Source organism: Rhododendron vialii, chromosome 10a (genome assembly GCF_030253575.1).
Source record: "Rhododendron vialii isolate Sample 1 chromosome 10a, ASM3025357v1".
Classification (NCBI taxonomy): Eukaryota; Viridiplantae; Streptophyta; class Magnoliopsida; order Ericales; family Ericaceae; genus Rhododendron; species Rhododendron vialii.
Window position 1 is genome coordinate 39,595,769 of NC_080566.1, and position 23,565 is coordinate 39,619,333.

Below are 23,565 nucleotides of genomic sequence, written 5' to 3' on the forward strand. Positions count from 1 at the left end.
CAAATATTTATGGGGCGAAGCGATTTTGACTGCAACTAACCTTATTATCCGTATGCCATCCAGTGTTCTTCACTTCAAAACTCCCATTGAGTGTCTTCCTGGTAGTTTTCGTGTCATGACTCTTCCTTCGAGAGTCTTTGGTTGTGTATGTTTTGTTCATGCTCCTCATCCCTCTGGTGGCAAGTTAGGTCCTAAAGCCCATAAATGTATTTTCATTGGGTACTCTCCTACCCAGAAAGGTTATAAGTGTTATGATCCGTCCTCTAGGAAATTTCTTGTCTCTATGGATGTCACTTTTTGGGAAACAGACCCTTTTTACTCTCCTTCCCATCCATCTCTTCAGGGGGAGCATCGGCATAGATAGGAAGAGATGAAGGAAGTTTATAGTCATGGTCAGGGGGACGAATTATTTTTTAATCATGGTGAGGGGGAGAAGGGAAACTCTGAAGAGGAACCAGTATCTGCAGAAAGAGCAACACATGACTGGTGGTGATATCGAGAACAGATCACAACGGTGGCAAAGGCCTGACTTGCAGGTCTATACTAGAACTAGACGGAAAAATGGAAAGCTCCCCTATGTGATGCTACCTTGTCAATCACAATTGCCTGCTCCAGTTCTGAATTCCTCAGCCGACTCATCTGGTAATGAATCCTCTCCCATTGAACCTCCTTTTATTGATTCTGATAATCTTCCTGTTGCTCTTCGGAAAGGTGTCAGGTCATGCACCCTACATCCTATCTCGCAGTTTGTTTCTTATGATCGTTTATCTCTTTCATACCATGCCTTTGTTTCGTCTCTTTCTTCTATATCTATTCCACAGAATTGGCAGGATGTACTGGTAATACCTAAGTGGAAAGGAGCTATGGTAGAGGAGATGACAGCTTTGAAAAAGAATGGCACTTGGGAGTTAGTATCACTTCCAGAAGGGAAGAAATCAGTGGGATGCAAGTGGGTTTTCACTGTTAAGCAAAATTCTGATGGTACTGTTGAGAGGTACAAGGCGAGACTTGTTGCCAAGGGTTTTACTCAAACCTATGGTATTGATTATGAGGAGACGTTTGCTCCGGTAGCAAAGATGAACTCTGTACGAGCCCTGCTATCATGTGCTGCAAATTTGAATTGGCCCCTACAACAGTTTGATGTGAAGAATGCATTCCTTCATGGTGAATTAGAGGAGGAGGTATATATGGATATACCTCCAGGTTTTTCTTCCTCTGAAACTGAAGGAAAGGTCAGTAGGTTGAAGAAGGCTCTCTACGGGTTGAAGCAGTCACCTAGGGCTTGGTTTGGCAGATTTTCGAAGGCTATGTTAAGGTTTGGATACAAACAAAGCCATGCAGATCATACTATGTTCATCAAGGGGGCTGCTGGTAAGATTGCTGTCCTTATTGTCTATGTTGATGATATAATAATGACAGGCAATGATGTGGATGAGATTCTTAATCTTAAGTCTAATCTGGCTCAAGAGTTTGAAATTAAGGATTTAGGATCACTGAGATACTTTCTAGGGATGGAGGTGGCAAGGTCTAATAGAGGTATTTTTATCTCCCAACGGAAATATATACTTGATCTTTTGGAAGAAACAGGTATGTTGGGTTCTAGACCTGCGAATTCTCCTATTGAGGCGAACCATCATCTTAGTGGAGATGTGGGAGAGCACACTGATAAGGAGAGGTATCAACGACTGGTGGGTCGATTGATATACTTAGCTCACACTCGACCAGATGTTACTTATGCAGTTAGTGTTGTTAGTCAGTTTATGCATGATCCTCGTACTCCACATCTGGATGCAGTTTATCGTATCTTGAGGTATCTCAAGTCAGCTCCAGGGAAAGGAATTTTGTTCTCTAATCATGGTCACCTACGATTGGAGGTTTTTTGGAGGGAATTTGGTCACTTGGCAAAGTAAGAAGCAATCAGTGGTTGCCAAATCAAGCGCAAAAGCAGAGTATAGAGCTATGGCTCATGGAGTTTGTGAGCTCTTGTGGCTCCAAACCTTGTTATGTGATTTGGGAATTTCTGATAGTAGTCCTATGAAACTTTACTGTGACAATAAAGCTGCCATCAACATTGCTCATAATCCTGTTCAACATGACAGAACGAAGCACATAGAGATTGACAGGCACTTCATCAAGGAGAAGCTGAGTGATGGGTCGATATGTATGCCTTTTGTGAAATCGGAGGATCAATTGGCTGACTTATTCACAAAAGGGCTTGGTAGCAAGAGTCTCCACCCCGCTGTGTTCAAGTTAGGCTTGATTGATATCTTTGCACCAACTTGAGGGGGAGTGTTAAGTTATGGGTGTATGTGTAATTAGTGTGTAATTGAGCCCTTGTGTAATTAGATTAGAAGATAAGGATCTCGGTGTAATTATTCTCTTAGTCTTGTATAAACTAACGTAATGAGAAAATAACCCTAGTTTTTGGGTTTCTAATTCTATTGCTCAGTTTACACCATGGCAGTACGACTTGAACACTACACATAAGGGAAAAGACAATACATACACCTTCTACAAGAACAAAGCAATGATTGTCTTGGCTCCTATGCGTCATGAAGGTCGAGTGACAACTTCTCCAACTAAAGCAGACTCTTTTCTAATTGTACCAGATATCATGAAAGAAGCCAGAGAAACCCATCTGGTTTATGCACTAGTAGTCAAAGGTGAAGCAAAAGAAGAAATTTTTGTACCAGGTCCCACTGATTGCCAAATTTGAAGGACTTATTCTAGATGAACTACTAGCAGAATTACCTCCTATGAGGAATATTCAGCATGAAATTGATCTCGTTCCTGGAGCGAGCTTGCTGAACTTGCCACACTATCGCATGAGTCCAAAGGAGTTCCAGATTTTACAAGAACAAGTCAATGAGTTGCTGCAGAAGAGTCTGATCAGGGAAAGCATGAGTCTGTGTGCCGTGCCAGCCTTACTAACCCCAAAGAAAGATGGGAGTTGGCGCATGTGTGTCGACAGCAAGGCCATCAACAAAATCACAGTGAAGTACAGGTTTCCAATACCGAGGCTAGATGACATGCTTGACAGATTGGGTGGCTCGAGGGTGTTCTCAAAGATAGATTTGAAGAGTGGCTACCACCAAATTCGTATTCGTCCGGGTGATGAGTGGAAAATGGCATTCAAGACGAGAGAAGGGTTGTTTGAGTGGCTTGTTATGCCATTCGGACTGTCCAATGCACCTAGCACATTCATGTGATTAATGAATCAGGTATTCCAGCCCCTTGGAAAATTCGTAGTAGTTTATTTCGATGATATCCTGATTTATAGTTGAAGTGAAGAGGAACACATGAAACATCCATGGGAAGTGTTTAATATACTGCGTGAGAACAGTCTCTGTGAATTTGAAGAAGTGCAGCTTCTTGACGGACAGTCTAATTTTCTTGGGCTATGTGGAAAGTGCCCAAGGAATCAAAGTTGATGAATCCAAGGTTCAAGCAATTCGCGAGTGGACCGATACTGCAGAACAAAGCTTTGCCGTGCTTAAAGAGGTTAACCACAGCCCCAGTCCTCGCGATTCCAGATTTTGACAAGTTATTCGAGGTCGATTGTGATGCTTCTGGTGTAGGCATCGGAGCTGTTCTTTCTCAAGAAGGTAGGCCAATAGCCTTCATTAGTGAGAAACTCAGTGATGCCCGACAAAAGTGGACTACATATGAGCAAAAGCTGTATGCTGTGGTGCGGAGCTTATACCATTGGGAGGCGTATCTCATTCAACGGGAGTTTGTTCTGAATAGTGATCATCAAGCCCTCAAGTATCTCCAAAACTCTACCAAGCCAAACTGCATGCATGCTAGGTGGATTGCATATATACAGAGGTTCACTTTCTCTCTTAAACACAAGTCTGGCCAGATGAACAAGGTGGCTGATGCATTGAGTAGGTGAGCTTCACTACTCATATTTGTCAAGAATGAGGTCTCTGGTTTTGAGTATCTTAAGGAACTCTATGCTGAAGATGAAGATTTCAAAGAGGAATGGGCAAAATGTAACTCAAGTTTTCCCGACTCAAGCAAATTTCAGTTGCTCGAAGGGTTTATGTTCTTCAAGTACCGGCTTTGTATTCCTCGAGGATATTTGTGAGAGCAAATTATCAGGGAGACTCATGGTGGAGGCCTAGGTGGACACTTGGGGGGAGACGAGCATATCGTTAGTTGAGGCTCGTTACTATTGGTCACAACTAAAGCGAGATGTTGAGATGTGAAGCATTGTTACACGTGTCAAACGGCAAAGGGGCAAGTGCAGAATACTGCACTATACATGCCTCTTCCCATTCCTGAAGCACCTTGGGAAGACCTTTCTATGGATTTTGTTCTTGGACTTCCGAGGACACAGCGAGGTACAGATTCTATCTTTGTTGTCGTTGATCAATTCTCAAAGATGGCACATTTCATTCCGATGCCAATCACATAGCTCAGTTGTTCTTTCGAGAGGTGGTTCGTCTTCATGGTTTGCCAAAGACTATCATTTCAAATCGTGACAGCAAATTCCTTTCATTTTTGGCGAACTTTATGGAAACGACTTGATACTTCTTTTAAGTATAATATTACTTCTCACCCCCAAACCGATGGTCAAACAGAGGTGGTTAATCATACATTGGGGAATATTCTGCAAAGTTTGTGTCAAGATAGTCCAAGGCAGTGGGATTTCGCTATCTCTCAAGCAGAGTTCGCATTCAACAATGTACCAAATCGATCCACTGGCAAATCACCGTTTGAAATTGTCTATGTGCATCCCCCATTGCACACATTGGATTTGGTGCCCATTCCCAAGTGTAGACACCGTATTTTGGACTATCCGGATTAGTTTACTTGCGGTCTTTGATTCCCTGATGATGATTAAGGTCAAGAACATCCCGAGATTGTTGGTGTGTTTGAGCTTTGAGCATCCCGAAACTCATTCAAACATTTGTCGAACCTCTTTCAAACCCTTCAAGTCAGAACCAAATGGCCTCAGCAAAACCCTACTGGCTTACGCTAATTCCATTCTGGCATGCGCTGGTAAACTGACATGTGTCAGTCATCGACCGTTGACTTAGTCACCACTGGTGCACGCAGGTACAAAGATAGCGTACACCAGTCAAATGTCACTATTCAACCACGTGCCCGAGACTTTTGCGGCCACCCCAGTATGATGAACAGTCCTCTGATGATTGCCAACGTGCAGAGATGTCCCATTCTCTCCCACAAACCCTTTCAAGCCAAGTCCCATGCATTTAATGCATTTAATGCATGGAGACTTCCTCTCCTAACCAAACCAGCCTTTAACCCAGTTGGTTACTGCCCTCTCTCAGTCACTCTTTGGCTATAAATACCCCCCTTGCATTTATATGCAAGGGGGTTCACAAGGTTAACCTCATTAAGAACTCCCAAGTTCTCTTTTCCCTTTCACTTGGTTCTTTGCTTCTTTTTTTCATCCATTGAAAGAACAAGCAAGGAATACACTCTCACATACCATAACACTTCTTTCACTCATTCTCCATCCATCAAAACTCAAACATTCCATCAACCTCAAAGCTAGAGGTATACCACTTTTGTAACCTTTTTGTTTTGATCCCAGAGGGGGGCTGGCAGGGTCAAGGCTGGTAATCAATACCAGTCCTGGCCCTAAAGCTGGCAAGGTTTCAAGGACCGTGTGAGATCATCAATGGCGCACGCCAGTGCCGTACGCCAGTTATGGCAGTACGCGCAATACTGGTGTGGGGATCATTGATCATCCATTTTCTACTTTTCTTTTCACTTTATCACCTTATTGCATGCAAATAACCAGTTTACTGCTTTCTGCACTTAGAACTGCGATACTGCGTAGTTATTTGTCTACTGTTTTTGCTTTAGAAGGCCTTTGGGATACTTCTGGTCGTGATCCAGAGCCCAGATAATGCAAAGCCAAGCATTGAACAAATGACGTAACTGGCGTGCGGTCTTTCTGTAGACACCCTATTTTGGACTGTCCAGACCAGCTTATCTTTTGATTCCCCAATGATAATTGTGGTCAAGAATACCCCGAGGCTAACGGTGCGTTTGAGCTCTGAGCGTCCTGAAACCTGTTCAAACTTTCATCAAGCCTGACCTAAACCCTTCAAGCCAGAACCAAAAGGCCTCAGCAAAACCACACTTGCTTACGCTAGTACTTTCCTGGCATGCGCCGGTCAACTGCACGTGTCAGTCATCGACCGTTGACTCAGTTCTCACCGGCGCACGCAGGTACAATGTCGGCGTTCGCCAATCAAAGCCGGTCAAATCATCACTATTCAACCACGTGCTCAAAACTTTTGTGGCCATCCTGACGTAGGCTACAGTCCCCTGATGATTATAATCGCGCACCCGGCTCCCCCTCTCTCCTACACCACCTTTCAAGCCAAGTCTCATGCATTTAATGCATGGAGACTCCTTCCCTTTACCTAACCAGCCCTTAACCCTAGCTGATCAACCTTTCTTCAGTCCATTCCTGGGCTATAAATACCCCCCTTGCATTTATATGCAAGGGGTTCACAAGGTTAAGACTCTTAAAGAGTATTCAAGTCTTCTCTCTCCTTCTTGCTCTCTTTCTTCTCCCATTAGTTGAAAGAGAGAACCAACCCTCTCCCATACACTCATCACACCCCCATACCCATCATCCATCCTTTAAACTACAAGTTCAAAGCTCAAACCTTCCATCAAAGGCCAATAAAAAGGTATACCACCTTTTGCTCTGTGCCCTGTTCTGACCCCTGAGGGGTGCTAGCAGGGTCAAGCCTGGTAATCAATACCAGTCTTGGCCTTAAAACTGGCAAAGATTCAATGATCGTGTGTGATGATAAGTGGCACGCGCCAGTAATTACAAGCCGTACGCCAGTTATGGCTATGTGGGGACCACCGATCATCCATTTTCCTGCTTTCATTTTATTTTATCACCTTTAAGCATGATAAGAACCAGTTTATTGCTTTCTGTATCTTAGAACTGTGTAGCTCCTTATCTGTATTTATATTTTAAGGCCTCTGGGATCCTTCTGGTCATGTTCCAGAACCCAGGTCATGCAAAGCCAAGCACTGACCAAGTAGTGTAACTGGCGTACGGGGTCTATAGACTGGCGTACGACAGTTTCAATAGATCCAGTGGCTGGCCCTTGCATGACAGTCAAGCCTAGGCCATTGTTTATACTCCCCACACTATTTATGGGGTGCTCTATTCACTTCATTGCTCCAAAAGTCATCGCTGCTGCCTGCAACTGTATTTATTCCGCCATATTAACTGCGTGGTTTATCCTGGGTGTGCACTGGTCCTTCCAGAGCCCAGAGGGTTGAGAAACAAGAGCTGTGAGTTTAGATTTACCGGCGCACGCCAGTATACAGGTGGCGCACGCAAGTCATCTCTGCATGCAGTGGCCTGGCCAGTGCATACAGCCTCCTCTTGTGTGCCTCATTCTGGGGCAGTGTATTCCAGTTTATTTAAAACGCTCACAGGTGCTTGTTCTCAATCTATTATACTTGTTTAGATCAATCATATGTCATACATTATCTCGTAAATGCAACTTGTTACAGTCTTAATCCCCCTTAAACTGCTCCCCCGCCCTAATTGGCTAAAGAAAATGATTAAAGAGAGAAAAATGCAAACGTTTTATAAAATGCCCAAGTAGAGACCGATCTTCGGATTGGGCGAGAGGGGTGCCATAAAACCCTTCCCCTCTCGTAACCTGGCTCTCGAACCTCAAATATCGAAGGTGACGACGGACCAGTCTACGCCTTTTCAAAATCAAACGACGTAGCAAAACGTTTCAAGTTCGGTTCCTTGGATATTTCACCGCTAAAACTCGAGTGGCGACTCTGAATTGAAGCGTTTCGTCGCGCTTTTCCAAAAGGGGCGCACCCGATTTTCAAAATACAAACTCGAAATTTTCGGGGCCTGTGCCCACACTTTCATGACTTGCGTACGGCAGTTAGGTCAAAGTCCAATGGCTGGCCCTTGCATGGTAGCTTAGTCTTGTCCTTTATTTGTTTCCCCACACTGTTTATGGGGTATTATGTCCATTTTGTTTCCACATATTCATTTATACTGTCTGTAACTGTATATATGCTGCTATACTAACTGTGTGGTTTGTCCTGGGTGTGGGTGTGCACTGGTCCTTTCCAGAGCCCAGAGGGTTGAGAGTAGGAGCTGTAAACTTAGATCTATCGGCACACGCCAGTCCTATGGTGGAGTACGCAGGTCATCTTTGTATGCATTGGCTTGAGAGTAGGAGCTGTAAACTTAGATCTATCGGCACACGCCAGTCCTATGGTGGAGTACGCAGGTCATCTCTGTATGCAGTGGCCTGGCCAATGCATACAGGTTTTCTCCTGTGTGTGCCATCCTGGGTCAGTGTGTTCTAGTTTGTCTAAAATGCTCACAGGTGCTTGTTCTCAATCTATGTTGATTGCTTCAATCAATCATCCATCACATTTTATCACATAATGCAACTTGTTACAGTTTTAATCCCTTTTAACTGTTCCCCCGCCCTAACTGGTTAAAAAATGATCAATGAGAGAAAAATGCAAATGTTTTACAAAATGCCTGAGTAGAGACCGATCTCCGTATTGGGCGAGAGGGGTGCCATAAAACCCTTCCCCTCTCGTAATCTGGCTCCCGAACCTCAGATATCGAAGGTGACGACGGACTAGTCTATGCCTTTTCAAAATCAAACATAGCAAACATTTCAAGTTCGGTTCCTTAGGTGTTTCACCGCTAAAACCCGAGTGGCGACTCTGAATTGTAGAGTTTCGCTGCGCTTTTCCAAAAAAGGGCGCACCCGATTTTATACACAAAAATAGAATTTTCAGGGGGCGTGTGCCCACACCAAGCTTCCTGGAATGAGTGTTATTGCAGGTCACATGGCGGAAAAGGTGGCGAATATCCATGTAGAGGTCAAGCAGAAGTTGGAGGAGTCTGCTGCAAAGTACAAAGCTGTTACGGATAAACATAGGCGCGTAAAGGATTTCGTTGGGAGACATGGTGATGGTGCATTTGCGCAAAGAGAGGTTTCTAGTGGGTACTTACAACAAGCTTAAGCACAAGAAGATTGGTCCTGTTCGAATTTTGCAGAAAATCAATGATAATGCTTATGTGGTGGATCTTCCGGAAGAACTAGCTATTTCCAAGAATTTCAATGTTCAGGATCTGTTCGAGTATCATTCAGTTCCAGATGTGTGGCCATACTTATTGTTAACTCGAGGACGAGTTCTTTCAAAGAAGGGGAGATTGATGTAGAACAAATCTCTACAAATTTTCTGGAAAGTTTTGATAGGATCAAATCAAGGAAGAAGTATTGATCAAGACATTCAAGTTATAGGAACTTTTAATTCTAGAATTTTATTTTTAATTTATGCCACTTGTTTTGGCAACTTTTGTTAGGGAATAATAATAATAGGAGATCTTATTTAGTGCTACCTATTTAGCACAATTCTAGTTTCCTATTTTCTAGTTTTCCTAGAGTTTTTTATTTCCTTATTTTGTTTTGCTTGGTCCCTACTCCAAGTTGTATTCTTGGTAGCCAAGTGTTACCTTATTAGCTAGGCCTATTACTAGTATAAATAAGGGTGCAAACGTCCTTGTTATTCATTCAATCATTCAATAAAAATCAGAGTTCTCTCTATATTCCTTGTGCGCAAGGTTTGTCTATCTTTTCTTGTGGAGTCAAGAAGGTGATCGTCTGTTAAAACGATATCTAACCCCATTCGTCTACTTAACGATATCTAATCCCTCTTCTGCTACAACGCTGTGTCAGAAACCCTAATCATTGTAGTACTTCCTTATTATGGTTGGACAACACTACCAAGAAGCACAAGATAATTTCCCAAAAGAAGTTTGAGATCCATACCACTAATTGCCTTAGAGTGATGGGGCTGTCACTGAGAAATTTGACAGCTAGGGTCATGACCATGGGCACAGAGTCCTCCCCTGGGATCATCATCTCTATGATGTTCCCACTAATAAAATCCAATGGAAGACATTGACTGGTCTCATTTGATTCACCAGTGTCACGTAACAACACATCCACTGCACCATTTGCCACACAGTTTTCATCACTCTCCTGTAGAGCTATTCTTCTCTCCTCTATGATCCTTCGTGTCATGTCCAACAACCTCTCCTTTGCCTGCATGCATGAAAAACTTTGTTATGAAACGTCCAACACATATGAGAAATGTTAGGTCTGTTTGGCGGAGGGATATGTTTTGGAGGGGAGAAGAGGGATATAATAAGAGAGGGATATGAAATGAGGGGGAATTATGTTAGAAGGGGGGGATTAAAAGTTAGTTTGTTTAGTTTTTGTAGGATGGGGATATAAGGGGGTGGATAATGTAAAATTGTGTGAAATTCCTATTTCGCCTGTGGTTCCTATACTTGGACACGTACGATCAATATTTACAAGTGGTAAATCAAAACCGTGGATTCTCATCTTCATTTGGTATCAAAGCTTCTAGTTTGATCCTAGCCCTTTATCTCACCGGAGAGTTTAGCCGGAAAGCTACCTCCCTGGAGAATCTTGCTAGAATCGTAAAACCTCGCCAGAAAATCTCACCGGAGGCATCATTCAACTTGTTTTTACCATATCTACTCATATTCAAACCCCAAAACTTTGATTCGAGGCCTAATACATTCAGATTGAAACTCAAAACTTCAAATCGCGAGTACCCAAGCCTCTGAAACCCTATTCTAGCCCAAATCAAAGCTGTACGAACCTGCATAAGCAATACCCAAGAGATTTCGAACCCCAATATACCTTTTCGAGTACGAAATTCACGTGTATGGTCTAATTCGAGCCTTAGGTTGCTGATTCGAGGACTGTTGAAGAACAATCGACCTCTTTTGTGTTGATTGGAAGGTCATATGACTCGACCCGGCCATTTTCGAACTTGATTCAGTCATTTTCGAACCTGTTCGAACCAGATCTGAAGGGTTTGACTCTATTTGATCTGATTCGGGGCCTATATAGCTTGTTTTGAGACTCGGTTTGACCACTACAGAGTTCGCAAACCCTAATGGAGGCCATTGCTACCTGATTGAGACTCGATTTGACCTGATTCGACTGATTTCAGACCCTAAACAGGTGAATTTTCTAGATTGGGTGGATTTCTGATTGATTTCCATTGATCTTGGACTCAGATTTGTTATAGGTGTAGTTGCTGTATGTTTTCGTGATTGGGTTTCATTTTTTCTCAAGTTTGGGTGGGTTTGCTGAGTTGACTGGTACTGAGTTAACTGGGGCTCTATTTGTGACTGAATTCACAGGGTTTGATTGTGTTGGACTATTGAAAATGGCGCAAAGAGGTAGAGGAAGTAGAGGAGGTAGAGATGTTATGGGAAATTTTGGTGATGAAATTGATGCCTATGGCAATTCAAATGAAAATTGGAATGAGATTAAAGAGTTGAGTGAAGTACCTATCTTGGTTGAGAAGATGCGGCATTTGCAACTTCCAACCAAAGGTATGAATTGCATTCGATTTGAGAATTGTTTTGGTGCTCCGCATTGGCATAGAGCATGTTTGAACAACATTGACCATGAACTCCTTAAGTCTGATAGAAGCTTCACTCCTAAGGAGTTTGTCAATTGGTTGAATACTCTTGAGAGAGTATTTGAATGCCCTGTTATCTCGGATGAAATGAAAGTAAAGTTAGTTTCTAAATACCTTCGAGGAAGAGCCTCCCATTGATGGGAACAATTACAAGATAGTCGGAAAAAGAGAAGCAAGGGAAAGATTAGAGAGTGGGAGAGATGAAGAAAACGTTTGAGAAATGATTCTTATCTTTCCCTCACTTTGCCAATGTTGGTTATTTGACTAATGTTGCTAAAGCATAGGACTTGTGGGAAGTCTTTTCGGGTTGGAGTACAAAGCACAGTTGATATAGGTGATGTGCCAATACAACATCAGCCTTTATTTGACACTTTGAAGGCGAGAAATTCATCTTCAAAAGAGGAATTTGAATGCTTCAAGGATGGGAAATCTAGTTTCAAGTTAGACGTTGGTGAAAATGCTTATGAGAATCAAAGTAATGCCCTCTTTGTTGAGGAGAAGATGAACTTCAATACGGATGTGTTTGGTGATGAGATGAAACACGGTTATTTTGACGATGCTCCCATCTTTGATAAATATCCTAATGAAGAACTTGAGGGTGTTCTTGAAGATGATTGTGTCTTTGAGATTGAAGATGAGTTTGAAGATGTGCCCGTCTTTGATGAGTTTCCGAATGAGGAGTTTGGTGTTGATAATGAAGAGGGAATGCTAATTGATGAACTTTTGGCGGAAGGTTATGGAGAAGAAGGAAGTCGTGACTTTGAGACTGAAGATTGCTCTCAAGACTTGACTTTCAAGTTGCCTTTGGTACAAGACACTCAACTTGAAGAGCATGGGAATGATTTGGAAGTTCCACTATTTGATGAAGAGTTGATTGAACCAAAGGTCAAGGATTGCTTTCAAGTGTTGCCTCTCGAGTTGCCCCAATTGCAAGATGTTCAAGTTTGCGGTGCATTGGTCCCCAAGCTAAGACTTCTGCCCACAACCGCCCACCGAACTTCACCAAAAGAAGCAGAAGCACTCATGGTCATGGAACAGTTTGAAGACCCTTTAGGTATGATGTGGTGCACGTTTTTAAATCTTCGAATGATGATTGGTCTAAGTATATTTTGGGAGTATGTGTTTGGAGATCTTTTGATGGTGTTTTGTTGCACCGAAGACATGTCAAATGGATTGCTTATTCACTCCCAAGTATGGCCGCGGTGGATGTATACAAGAAGAAGCTCACATTGAGGATTGATTGTGATGAGGGTGACATGGATCAAGGAAATGCAGCCACGCGCCTACTTTGGAGCTGTATAATAAATAGTTTTACAGTTCTATGTTTTTCTTCATAAGTTGGACATGTCTTGTGTCCAACTTGAGGACAAGTTTTCTTCTTTAGAGGAGATGTTTGATGCAATAGCTTTGAAGGTACTTATGTCATTTTAGTGTCCTTAGTGTTAATAGAGTCTTGAGTCTAGGTGAGTTGGTCTTTCATTTTGGTAGCTTTTGATTATTAAGAATATAGAATATATTGATTGAGAAATAGTCTCTCTCTACCCTTTGGGGTTTATCCCCTTAAATGGGATTTTGCTAATTTCTTTGAATCTTTGATTCCCTTTGATATTTTGGATTGCATCATCTCTGCATTCCAAAGTCATCCCCACTGCCGGAAGTAGTCGCATCTTGATCGTCCATTTTAGCAATAAATGGTTCAAATTTGTTAAAGATGGTTAATGGTAAGAATATACTGTTACTGGTAAAAGTCTTTAAACAAATCTGACCATTAAAACACTTTTGGATGGCTCAGAGTACACGGACTGTTCTCTGTTATCTAAACCCAGACTGCAGAGAAGCCATTTCTTTTCCTAATATACATTTCATTTGATGTATTTGTAAGCTCGATTGATGAAATGATTGGTTACCTACATTGGAAGAGATATGTTTAATATCACGAGGCTATTATGCAACTCAAAAGTTAAATATCATGAGGCTTCCATAAAGCTTTTGGTTTGGGATTTGAGTATCCCTTATGAGCTATCAACTCATTTCCTGGCTAAGTTCCTTTTGTAGGACAGAATACGACTTAGGAATTTCTGAAAGACTATGCAAGTCAATTACTCCATCTGTCCCAAATTGCTGGCCTCTTTTGGGCAGTTGTGCCACTAAAAAAATTGTCTATATCTCACAATCTATAATGTTTTATATAATTTCAAAAACATCGTATTATAGAACTAATTGAGATCTATCAAACAAGATCCATATCGAATATAAAAAGTATTACAAATTAAAAGATATAGATAATTTTTTTGAGAGGTCCCAAATAGTAAAAAGGGACAAGCAATTTGGGACAGAGGGAGTAATATATATATTTATCTACCAAAACAAGCAAATAAATGTTATAAAGAGGTTTAGAAAAGCCTTTAGGGTTGTCAAGGCACGTGAAATTGCGCTCTACTTAGGAACAATATACCCTCTCCTGCACCAAGTCAAATGGTACTCCTTCCCTAAGAACAAAGGACCTTTGGGCATATATGCATGACATTATTGATGGAATTTGATTTGAATACTGAGCATATATGTCATGAAAAGACTAGGAGTAAAATTGAGAGCAAGAAGTCAGCATATATGAAAACGACACTGGTGAAGAAACACAATATATCTCATCACATCTGCAATTAGCCATTTAAGTATTTATAACAGAAGTCCAAGATCAGTGGGTTTATTTACTATTAACAACCAAGCCTATTGTATTGCAATTGTTATAGGTAAACAAGGATAGTAGCTTGACCCACTCCCAACATAATTAGTGTTAGATCTTGTCCCAATTTTTTTTGGTACTACGGAAATGCGAGCTTGTCCAACACTGGTTGATTATAACCTCCAAAATTAGTATATAAGCCTGGGCGGCCTCTCCAGTCTCCACTTATAGCTAATTGGTTTTGAGTTAGATATAAAGTTTCCACATGGTATCAAAGCTAGGGTTTCGGAAGCTTTTGGACAAGACTCTATTGGTTGACTGCCTCGTTGTTCATTGTGATCTCTATGTTATGATCCATTGTTTACCTCTCCACGTGCGGGTCAGGGTCGCACGTGCGGGGGAGTGTTGGAGCTTGTCCCACGTTGATTAATTATAACCTTCAAACTAGCATATGAGCCTAAGCTGCCTCTCCACTCATTGTCAATTGATTTGAGTTTGATGCCTAACAATTAAAATAGATATCTCTACAAGATTACCGCATGTGGACGTGCGTGACCAAATTTAAATTAGTAAAATATTAACTTAGAAATAGTGCATTTAAACTTTGACTATGGCTTTAATTGAGCCCCACTCATAGAAGATGAAATTGGTTCCTCGGATTAATTGGTTAGCTAGCCAGATACCGCACGAGTTATTAAGAAACACTACTATTTTAGAATGAATTAAATCCAATTTTAATAATTATGTGTTGGCACACTTAATATTGTGATTATTTTCTTTTCAAATTTGATATCTTAATAACTTTTGCAAAAATATAAGCTTGTTAATAACTATTTAAAAAAAAAATCTTTTGAGTCGTCAGTGGTTCCAGTTACGATTAAGTTTATGAGGAATGTTGTCATGACCACATCTAGGTCACCATGTGATGTTTAAGTCACCGTTGTATTGATAGAACGTGCTCCACTAAATGATGCATGGGGCACATTCTACCAATACAGTGGTGACACATCGCATGATCCAAACATAATGTGGTGACCAAAGTGTTAGTGTAAATTTATGCATTACATAATGACAACCAGATCCTTGTATATGTGGTTTGTCAATTGTGATGTGAAAAGCAAACCTAATTACCCAGAAATTAAAGCCTCCAAAAGTAGGCAACCTCAAAAGTGGGTGAGCTGTGTGCAATATCACAACTAATGTATGAAACGGTGGTTTAAAGCAAAGGTGCCTTAATTCACCACCAATTTCAGCTGTCATCTAGTGCTCTACATATAGGGGTGTGTGTTAATGTATCAAAGCATGGAAAGTAAAGACTAAAGAGTGAGAAAGAGAGAGTATAAGAGAGTGAAATCTGAGAGTTTTTCATATTTGTCTTTCTGAGTTTGAAGAAACAAAATCAGAGTGTTTTCTCTCTCAAATTTGTGAATCACCTCTTGTGGTTCTTGTGTGAGTAATTTGTCTTCCCCATCAAATTGTGGGCGCACCCCTAAATCTGGACAGGTCTGACTCAGGTGGGTTTCTAGTGTAAATGGGATGTTTACTGTGCAATCTGAAATGGGAGCAATCAGTGAAGCAGGTCTGCAGGTCCCATGACACCATATAGTGTGGTTCAAAGGTACTATACCAAGATGGGCTTTTATTCTCTGGCTTTGCTGCAAAGCTAGACTGGCAACAAAGGACAGAGTGCGATCTTGGAACATAAATGTAAATCCCCTGTGTGTTCTATGCTACTGTATTAATGAATCTATTAACCACCTCTTCTTTGATTGTATGTATTCAAAGTGGGTTTGGGAACATCTGTTGAGGAAAGTGGGGATAGTCACGGTTCCTAACTCGTGGAGTTCAGAGTCAGATTGGATTTTGAGGTATGTAAAAGTGAAGAACTTGGATAGCAGTATGTTTAAATTGGCTCTAGCGTGTGCTGTATACCATATATGGCTTGAGAGGAACACCGGAAATTTTCAGGGAAAACTAAAAATGGTGAGGCAATATTATGCTCGATAGCAGAAGACATTAGAGGCTGAGCAAATTCCTGGAGGCGAATCGAGAGCTGCAACATTGATATTCAAATCTGCGAGACTTAGAACCTATCTCTCAATATTCTTAGTTGAGTTCTGTATTTGGATGGTAAGCAGGGTTTGGTCATTGCTGGACTGTATTGTTTTGCTTGTTTAAGGTAAGTATCCAACTGTCTGTTTACCCGGGGGGAAAAATAAGTGGGTGCACATATGTACACGAGCATGCCAAATTTAAGGCAGGGATGTGTACATGTATGGCACTCTTGGCTTGCAGATAACTACTCATACGCAGACACAGTACATAACAAACAAAAGAGTACTATGGTGGTGTTCCACAAAACTAAAGTAGACAAGTTGTTTCACTTGACATATAGACCAGTTGTTTTCACTAAACTAAATGGACAAGTTTAGAGGAAACAGGTTGGCTAAAGGCATAAAGTTGTAGACGAATAATACAAGTGAACTAGACAAGTTTCCACTATAATAAAAGGAGTAGACAAGTTGCACTAAACTAAATTGACAAATTTAGTAGAAACAAGTTGGCTAAAGGCAAGAAATTGTAGACAAAAAATATAGTGGAAACACACCCGTACCTTGAGAGATCTATATAGCTGAGTACCAGGAAAGTTAATGGGTAAGCAAATCAATCCTTTGATAAATTCTCCGTATTCTCGCTTCAGGAAATCCAAATCTTCACCAGGACCAACAGCCATCAACACTCAGACAAGAACTTCAAACGTAATCTTACATTCAAATTTATACAAACCAATTAGGATAAATAGTTCTCATCCATCAATGTTAGTTATACAGGCAGTCATTAATATCCAGTATATTGTATAATCACGAGAGAGAGAGAGAGAGAGAGAGAGAGAGAGAGAGAGAGAGAGACCTTTTTGGTTTCTTCTTGAACGTATACGGGATACTGGTGTTTCTTCTTCCAAGTAGACAAGGTGAGTTTGACAGAATTTTCTATGTAGGGAGTTACACGGGCTTTGAGCTGAGGAGATCTGAAGAAGCCCCCTATGAGTGCGTGAACTCTCCTGTGTAAAGTTCCATTCATTTGGAGTATAGAAGATTGGCCAAGTAGTTCTGTGATTGATTTTGGATAGTAGGGTATGAAAATGTTCCCTTGATTCTGTAGAACCACCTTGTTCACTTCAGGGTCAGTAGACACAATTAGACGTCTCCCCAATAGATGCGTTTTGAAAACCGCCCCGTACCTAATTAATAGAGGAGTACTAATTTGTGGAGAGAGAGAGAGAGAGAGAGAGAGAGAGAGAGAGAGAGAGAGAGAGAGAGAGAGATGAGTATGAGTTTAATTTTGGTCACCCACCTTTAAAAGTTAGTGAACATTACTCACTCTATTTCAGGTCATATTTCGATGATCAGAACCGTTTACCTCTTAGCACATGATATCTAAACTAACCTTGTAAAAGATCAACACAATCGAATATTGATAATTGTTTGTTTAAATCACAAAATTTTCAGTTCAGATTCCTGTCAAACTTCTAAATTGAAAATGGTGTGACATTATCAAGTCCTTAGTGATATCCGATTGAACAAATTTTTTGTAGGGAGAATTAAGTTACCATGTTCTAAGAGATGAATTGTTCTCATCATCAGAATAAGATTGCGAACGATGGTGGATAATGTTTACCCAATTTTGAAGGTGGGTGAACAAAATTGAACTCCACGGGCATGTTCGGTTTCTTGGTCTAGGAGGTGGGATTTGGATTAGGCATGTCCCCCCTTTAGTAATAGTCCCGTGTTTGTCGCGCAGGTATTGGGGGAGAGACTGGACAACTCCAGACTATTTTTTTGAAATAGTAGTGGCTTGTATGGGCTATTAACTAATACAACTTGGAGGGCAATTTTAACTAGTCCTTCCCTTCCGGATTAAATTCCCTTCACATCCAGGGGTAAAAGTTAATTCACATCATCTTTATCCTACTCCAACCTAACACAACGAAGTACAATTAATCCCAGTATTTATATAATCGCATCTATTATCCCCATGGATCCCATTTGTCCCCTCTATCCCTATCCTTAATCCCATCCTCAAAATAATCCAATAATCAAAAGTGCCCCACAAATATTGAATACAATCTCGATCAAAACAATGAATTTTCCTACCTATTGAATTAAAGTTAAGACAAAAAGGACGTACAATATACGAGGAAAGAAAAAAGTCGAGAGTTCATCGGGAAGCTAAAACCTATGGAATTAGACTGCTCAAGTAATAATTAAGAGTTGCCATTGAAAAGCAAATAGTTGTGAGTTCATCGGGACACAATATTTTTTTTGGGTAATCATCATTAGGAAACATTAATGAACTGTTTAATTTGATTAATATTGATATTCACACTCTCTTTTTTGTTATCCACACACTAATTGTTTTGTCTTCTAGCAAAAAATCACACTTTCAACACTAAAAAAACAAAAAAGGGAGTGTGGAGAACAAAAAAGGGAGTGTGAATCAATTTCCTAAAATATTTTATCTTTTTAAGAGTTACTAAAAAAAAAAAATTCGGATATTGATAGGAGATTAGGTTTAGGGTTCAATGTGATTATAATATTTTATCATATTAAGAGTTCTTGAAAAAAAAACCAACTTCCGGATATCAATAAGAGCATGATTAATTTATTCAAATTTTGTCCTTGTGAATTCAGGGATGAAAATTAATGAAACCCTTACTGATATTCAAATGAGTTGATTTTATTTATAGAGACTTTTAAAACTTGAACGGCTCCAATTATTTATGTGAGACCCACCTCGGGGTCACACATCTGGTGTACAAATGGTATACCCATAGTTTTTTTTTTTAATTTCTACTCCCTTCGTCTTCATTTGTTGATTCTTTAGGGAATCATTGCATTTCTCATCACTTTATCTTCCTATTTTATCCCCCAAACATTATATTTTCTTACTTTGTTAATACTACTAATTTAAAAAGAGACGGCTAAGAGAGAAAATTCATTAAATACTACTAACTGGAACCAACAAATGATGACGCCACCTGATGAGTACAAAATAATTTAGGAAGAATGACCTGTCTTTCACACAAAGTCAAAATGAGTAAAAATTACAGAGAACAAAGTCAAAATGAGTAAAAATTACGGAGAACGCACTACAAGCATGGTTCATAGTAGTGGAGGAGGAATTTAGGACACCCCCTAATGATGGCCCCGTTTGTTAGCACTTATAAGTTGACTTATTCAGTTTATTTGCTTAAAAAGCTGATAAAGAATATTTGTTAACAATTATAGATAATTAGTCATTTAGCTTTTTAAGCTTATTTGACTAAAAAAAGTGAGATTATTTTAAGCTTTGATTTGTAGAGGAGGAATTCAGGACACCCCCCAATGATGGTTGATAGGCGCGTAAATGTTCATATACGCGCCCCTTAATTTATCATTGCTAAGTCTATTTATATTATTACTTGGAGTTTTATGCTTAATTTTTGTGTTGTAGGTATTTGGAGAGTTTGATACAAAAGCGCAAAGTTGAAATATTAAACGGTGTTCAAAGTTGGGCGTTCGGGCTCAATCAAGTGGTAGGTTTGAATTGCAATATGAAGTTAATTTAGGACCTTAATCCACGGACATGAGCGCTAAGAAAATACTACTGATTTGGCCACTCAATGATGCATGCTAGCGCGTGGTTATCAAGTTGGGCCCAAAAAGTTAATCGTTTATAACTAAGAGTTGGGCCAAACTAATGCTAGGAGGGTTCATGGCAGAAAAACAACAGTCGGCTACATCAGCTTATAAAAAGGAGGCGGCATCTCACGCATAAGGTATCACACATTACAAAGGACGGAACAGAGTAGTTCGGCCGGAACAGGACTTCGGATTTGATGGCTGACTGAACCCTTTTCTAGGGCATAGATGAAGCTCGCACTTTGAGTAACAATGTTTATGTTTTGATTCAGTGTTTTTATTATTCAAATCGTGGTTGTATGACTTAAAGATTTATCTATTCTATTAATTTTTCCCATCTAATCTGTGGATGAATTCCTAGGATTTATGCACATTCATACAACGGTTCTTAATTATTTTGTGATAATTGAGTAAGATAGGTTATGTTCCGTAAGACGCGTCGTGCTATTAGGCGATCCGTGCCATAGAGAGAGGTCGGACTAGTAAGATGGTTCATGCTAGGCGGCGATACCCCATGCTATTTGGTGATTCATAAATATCTTTAGGCGATACCATGAGGGCCCGTGAACCCCTACGGTATCTAGATTGATTCGAGCAATTAACCTTTGTCATCGCATAAATATTGTTACAACGGGTCGAGTAGATTCGAAACCCTAGATCTTTTCTCTCATAAACTTTCGTTATTTCTTAATTGCTTTAATTTAATTTAATTTAGCTTTTAATATTTTCAAAATCCGACAATCAAATCTCTTTATGAATTAAGTTAGAAATTAGTTGAAGCAACAGCAACTTAGCCTTCGTAATCTCTGAGGACGATACTTGGAGTACTTACCGCTATCGTCCCGTTTGTTACCACTTATAAGCTGACTTCTTCAGTTTATTTGCTTAAAAATTGATGAAGAGTGTTTGTTAGCAATTATAGATAATTAGGTATTTTGCTTCTTTAGCTTATTTGACTAAAAAAAATGAGATTATATTCGATTTGTAACTTTTTTGCTTATTCTATGTTGACAAAGTTACAAATGGACATAAAACTCCTTGATTTTAATGTATCAAACCAAACAGTTTAAACATGTATTTAAGCTTATAAAAAGCTACACCAAACATGTTTACAACTTATTTTAAGCCTTTTAAGTAAATAAATAATTAATTAATAAAAAAAACTAACTTAGCCTGTTTTGGCCTAAATAAGCCATTTGGCTTACTTTTTGTCTTTATTCAAAAATAATTCTCATTTGTTAGTTTCGCATCAAATTTTTGTGGATTATTGGTTCGTCTCGATGAGAGGCATTGGAAAAGCACAAATTTACGATGCACCTCATATTTTTTTGTAAAGAAAAATAAGCCAAAAAGACAATTTTTAGCTTATTTTTGCCTTTATTCAAAAAATTTTGAGTTTCGCGTATAAATTTTTTGTTTTCCGACTCCTAGTAATACAAATTTTTTTTTTACGCAAAACTAAAAAATGTAAAACTTTTTTGAATAAAGACGAAAAACTAATCCAAATAATCTATTTAGGCCAAAATAGGCCTAAGTGATGGCAAACAGGATTGATGTCCAATAATCAAGATTATTTTTCTTTTTGGTGTAGGTTTCTACTATTTCTACTTCAGTTAAAAGCCGAAAGGATAAACACGTTTCCTGGCAGCGGAAATTGATCAACTATTGTACAGGTAATCATGATGGAAATGAGTGAAAGAGCCTCTTGGTCAAACCTCCGTGAACTGGACCTTGCAGTCCTCCTTCCATGAATATAACTCGCAATCCAAGGGAAATAAACTGCTTCCAAACAGAGGATTAATATATAGAGAGAGAAGGAAGCAGAGCTTACAAATTCTTGCGTTTGTCCATGAAGCTAACGGGCCGAGGTGTGTAAGCAGAAGCAATGAAGTCAAGAGTTTCCCCTATAAAAGGCCAGCCTAAGCTCCCTCTCGGAAGAATCGCAGTTGTCTTCTTTCCTCTCATCTCCTTCGTTTTCAACTTATAGAAGCTCCATCCAAGAATTACGCTCATCATTAAAACCCAACAACATCCTATAATTACCCATGCCATTGATCTCACACCAAGGTTTATATAAACAAAGAAACTATTGCATGCAAGTACTAGTAATTTTCACATTCTCATGAAAACACTTTTGGTTAATAGCTTCTCAAATCATCAAACACCAAATTGGATCATGAAATTATGTATGCCGACTTTATTCAGAGAGAGAGAGAGTGTGTGTGTGTGTGTGTGTGTGTGTGTGTGTTTAAACTTCTCTTTGTTTGGTTTAGAGAAATTAATGAAAGAATCTTAATTTCATAAAGGGAGATTTGGAAGATCTAAGCTTTTAAACTCTCAATAAATGAGAGATTGAGTCAAAGCTCTCTGAGTTTGGCAATACTCCATGCTAGTATTCCATTAGAATAGCGGTTATGTCCAAAATTGTCTACGTAAAATAAAAAGTTAAGATATGATGGATTCAATTTATTTTTAGTCTAATTCAAAGAGTGAATGGAAGTTTGGTTTTATTAAAAAACTAAAAACAACTAAAGTAATGTTGTCAAATTATTATGATTATTAGTTTGAAATCTATTTTTTAAAACTATTTTTTATGTTCACAGTTTTTGGGTATCCAATTTTGATTACCCATCGTGGATCTCTACATTGTTAACCTTAGCAATTCCTTAAATAAATAACCAAAAGCTCATGTGAAAACTTTTGATTGTCCAAATAAGGTTAGGCCAGTATGGATGCTCCAAGAGTTAACAAGAAATATCTTCTCACAAGCCAAAGGCTACAAAATAGATTGAGAATTCCTTACATTAATAGTAATGTTAACAAAGAAACTATTTTCCGCAATTCCAAAAAAAAAATAGTTTCACTCCTGCATAACCAACCACCCTTGGCCAAAACCATACCAGCCAATCAGCCACAAAAACGAATAAGACTTTTCACACTTCTGAATCTTTTAAATCAAAACTACCACAATGTAAAAAGGATTGATAATTCTTTTAAATCTTTTTAAAAAAAAGATCAACCTTGAGAATGGTCACAACATGATTTTTGTGGTGGCAGTGTAGGTGGGTATAGGCCTTTATTAGATTTAAAATGGGGAAGATGCGAGCGTTTTGCCGAAATGATTTATTTTTCGACATGCTGAGGGTAAATTGGTCATACATTTTGATGTACAAATAATTTTTTAGATCCGAACTAATTGGGTTAGAAAGTAGACTCCACAAGATTTTTAATGGTTTAAACCTTGCGCAAATCAGAGTTTGGGAGCGTCCAAGTCAAAACTGCAAAGTTAGACCAATTATGGAGCTTTAGTGCACCCCATGCGCCATTCATTGCGCCCGGGTGCATCCTCGAAATTTCAAAACGGACAATACTTTGCTGTGTTGGCTTGCCACTGACACTCCCAAACTCCGATTTGCACATGGTTTTAACCGTTGAAAAGCTTGTGTAGCCTACTTTCTAGCCAATTTAGTTTGGCTAAAAAAAATTTATACGTCAAGAGATATGACGATTTTACCCTCGACATTTCCAAAAAATAATTATTTTAGAAAAATTCTTGAATCACACTAACTTTATACCGGATCGAAACCTATTTTATATTGCCAAAGAGGGTGCTCAAAGTACTAAAAGATTGTTGGATCGAACCATAAAAATAATAGATTTTGGTTT

General features: G+C 39.5%; 1 protein-coding gene across 1 annotated transcript in view; it reads right to left on the reverse strand.

The window, feature by feature from the left end:
- LOC131303225 (3-epi-6-deoxocathasterone 23-monooxygenase CYP90C1) overlaps positions 1-21,951 on the reverse strand; it is a 38,037-nt gene extending 16,086 nt beyond the window's left edge. The window contains 4 exon segments of the mRNA XM_058329989.1: positions 9,840-10,115; positions 16,833-16,982; positions 17,129-17,459; positions 21,731-21,951. Of these exon segments, the coding sequence (XP_058185972.1) occupies positions 9,840-10,115; positions 16,833-16,982; positions 17,129-17,459; positions 21,731-21,951 (978 nt within the window).
- Positions 21,952-23,565: the final 1,614 nt, after the last annotated feature.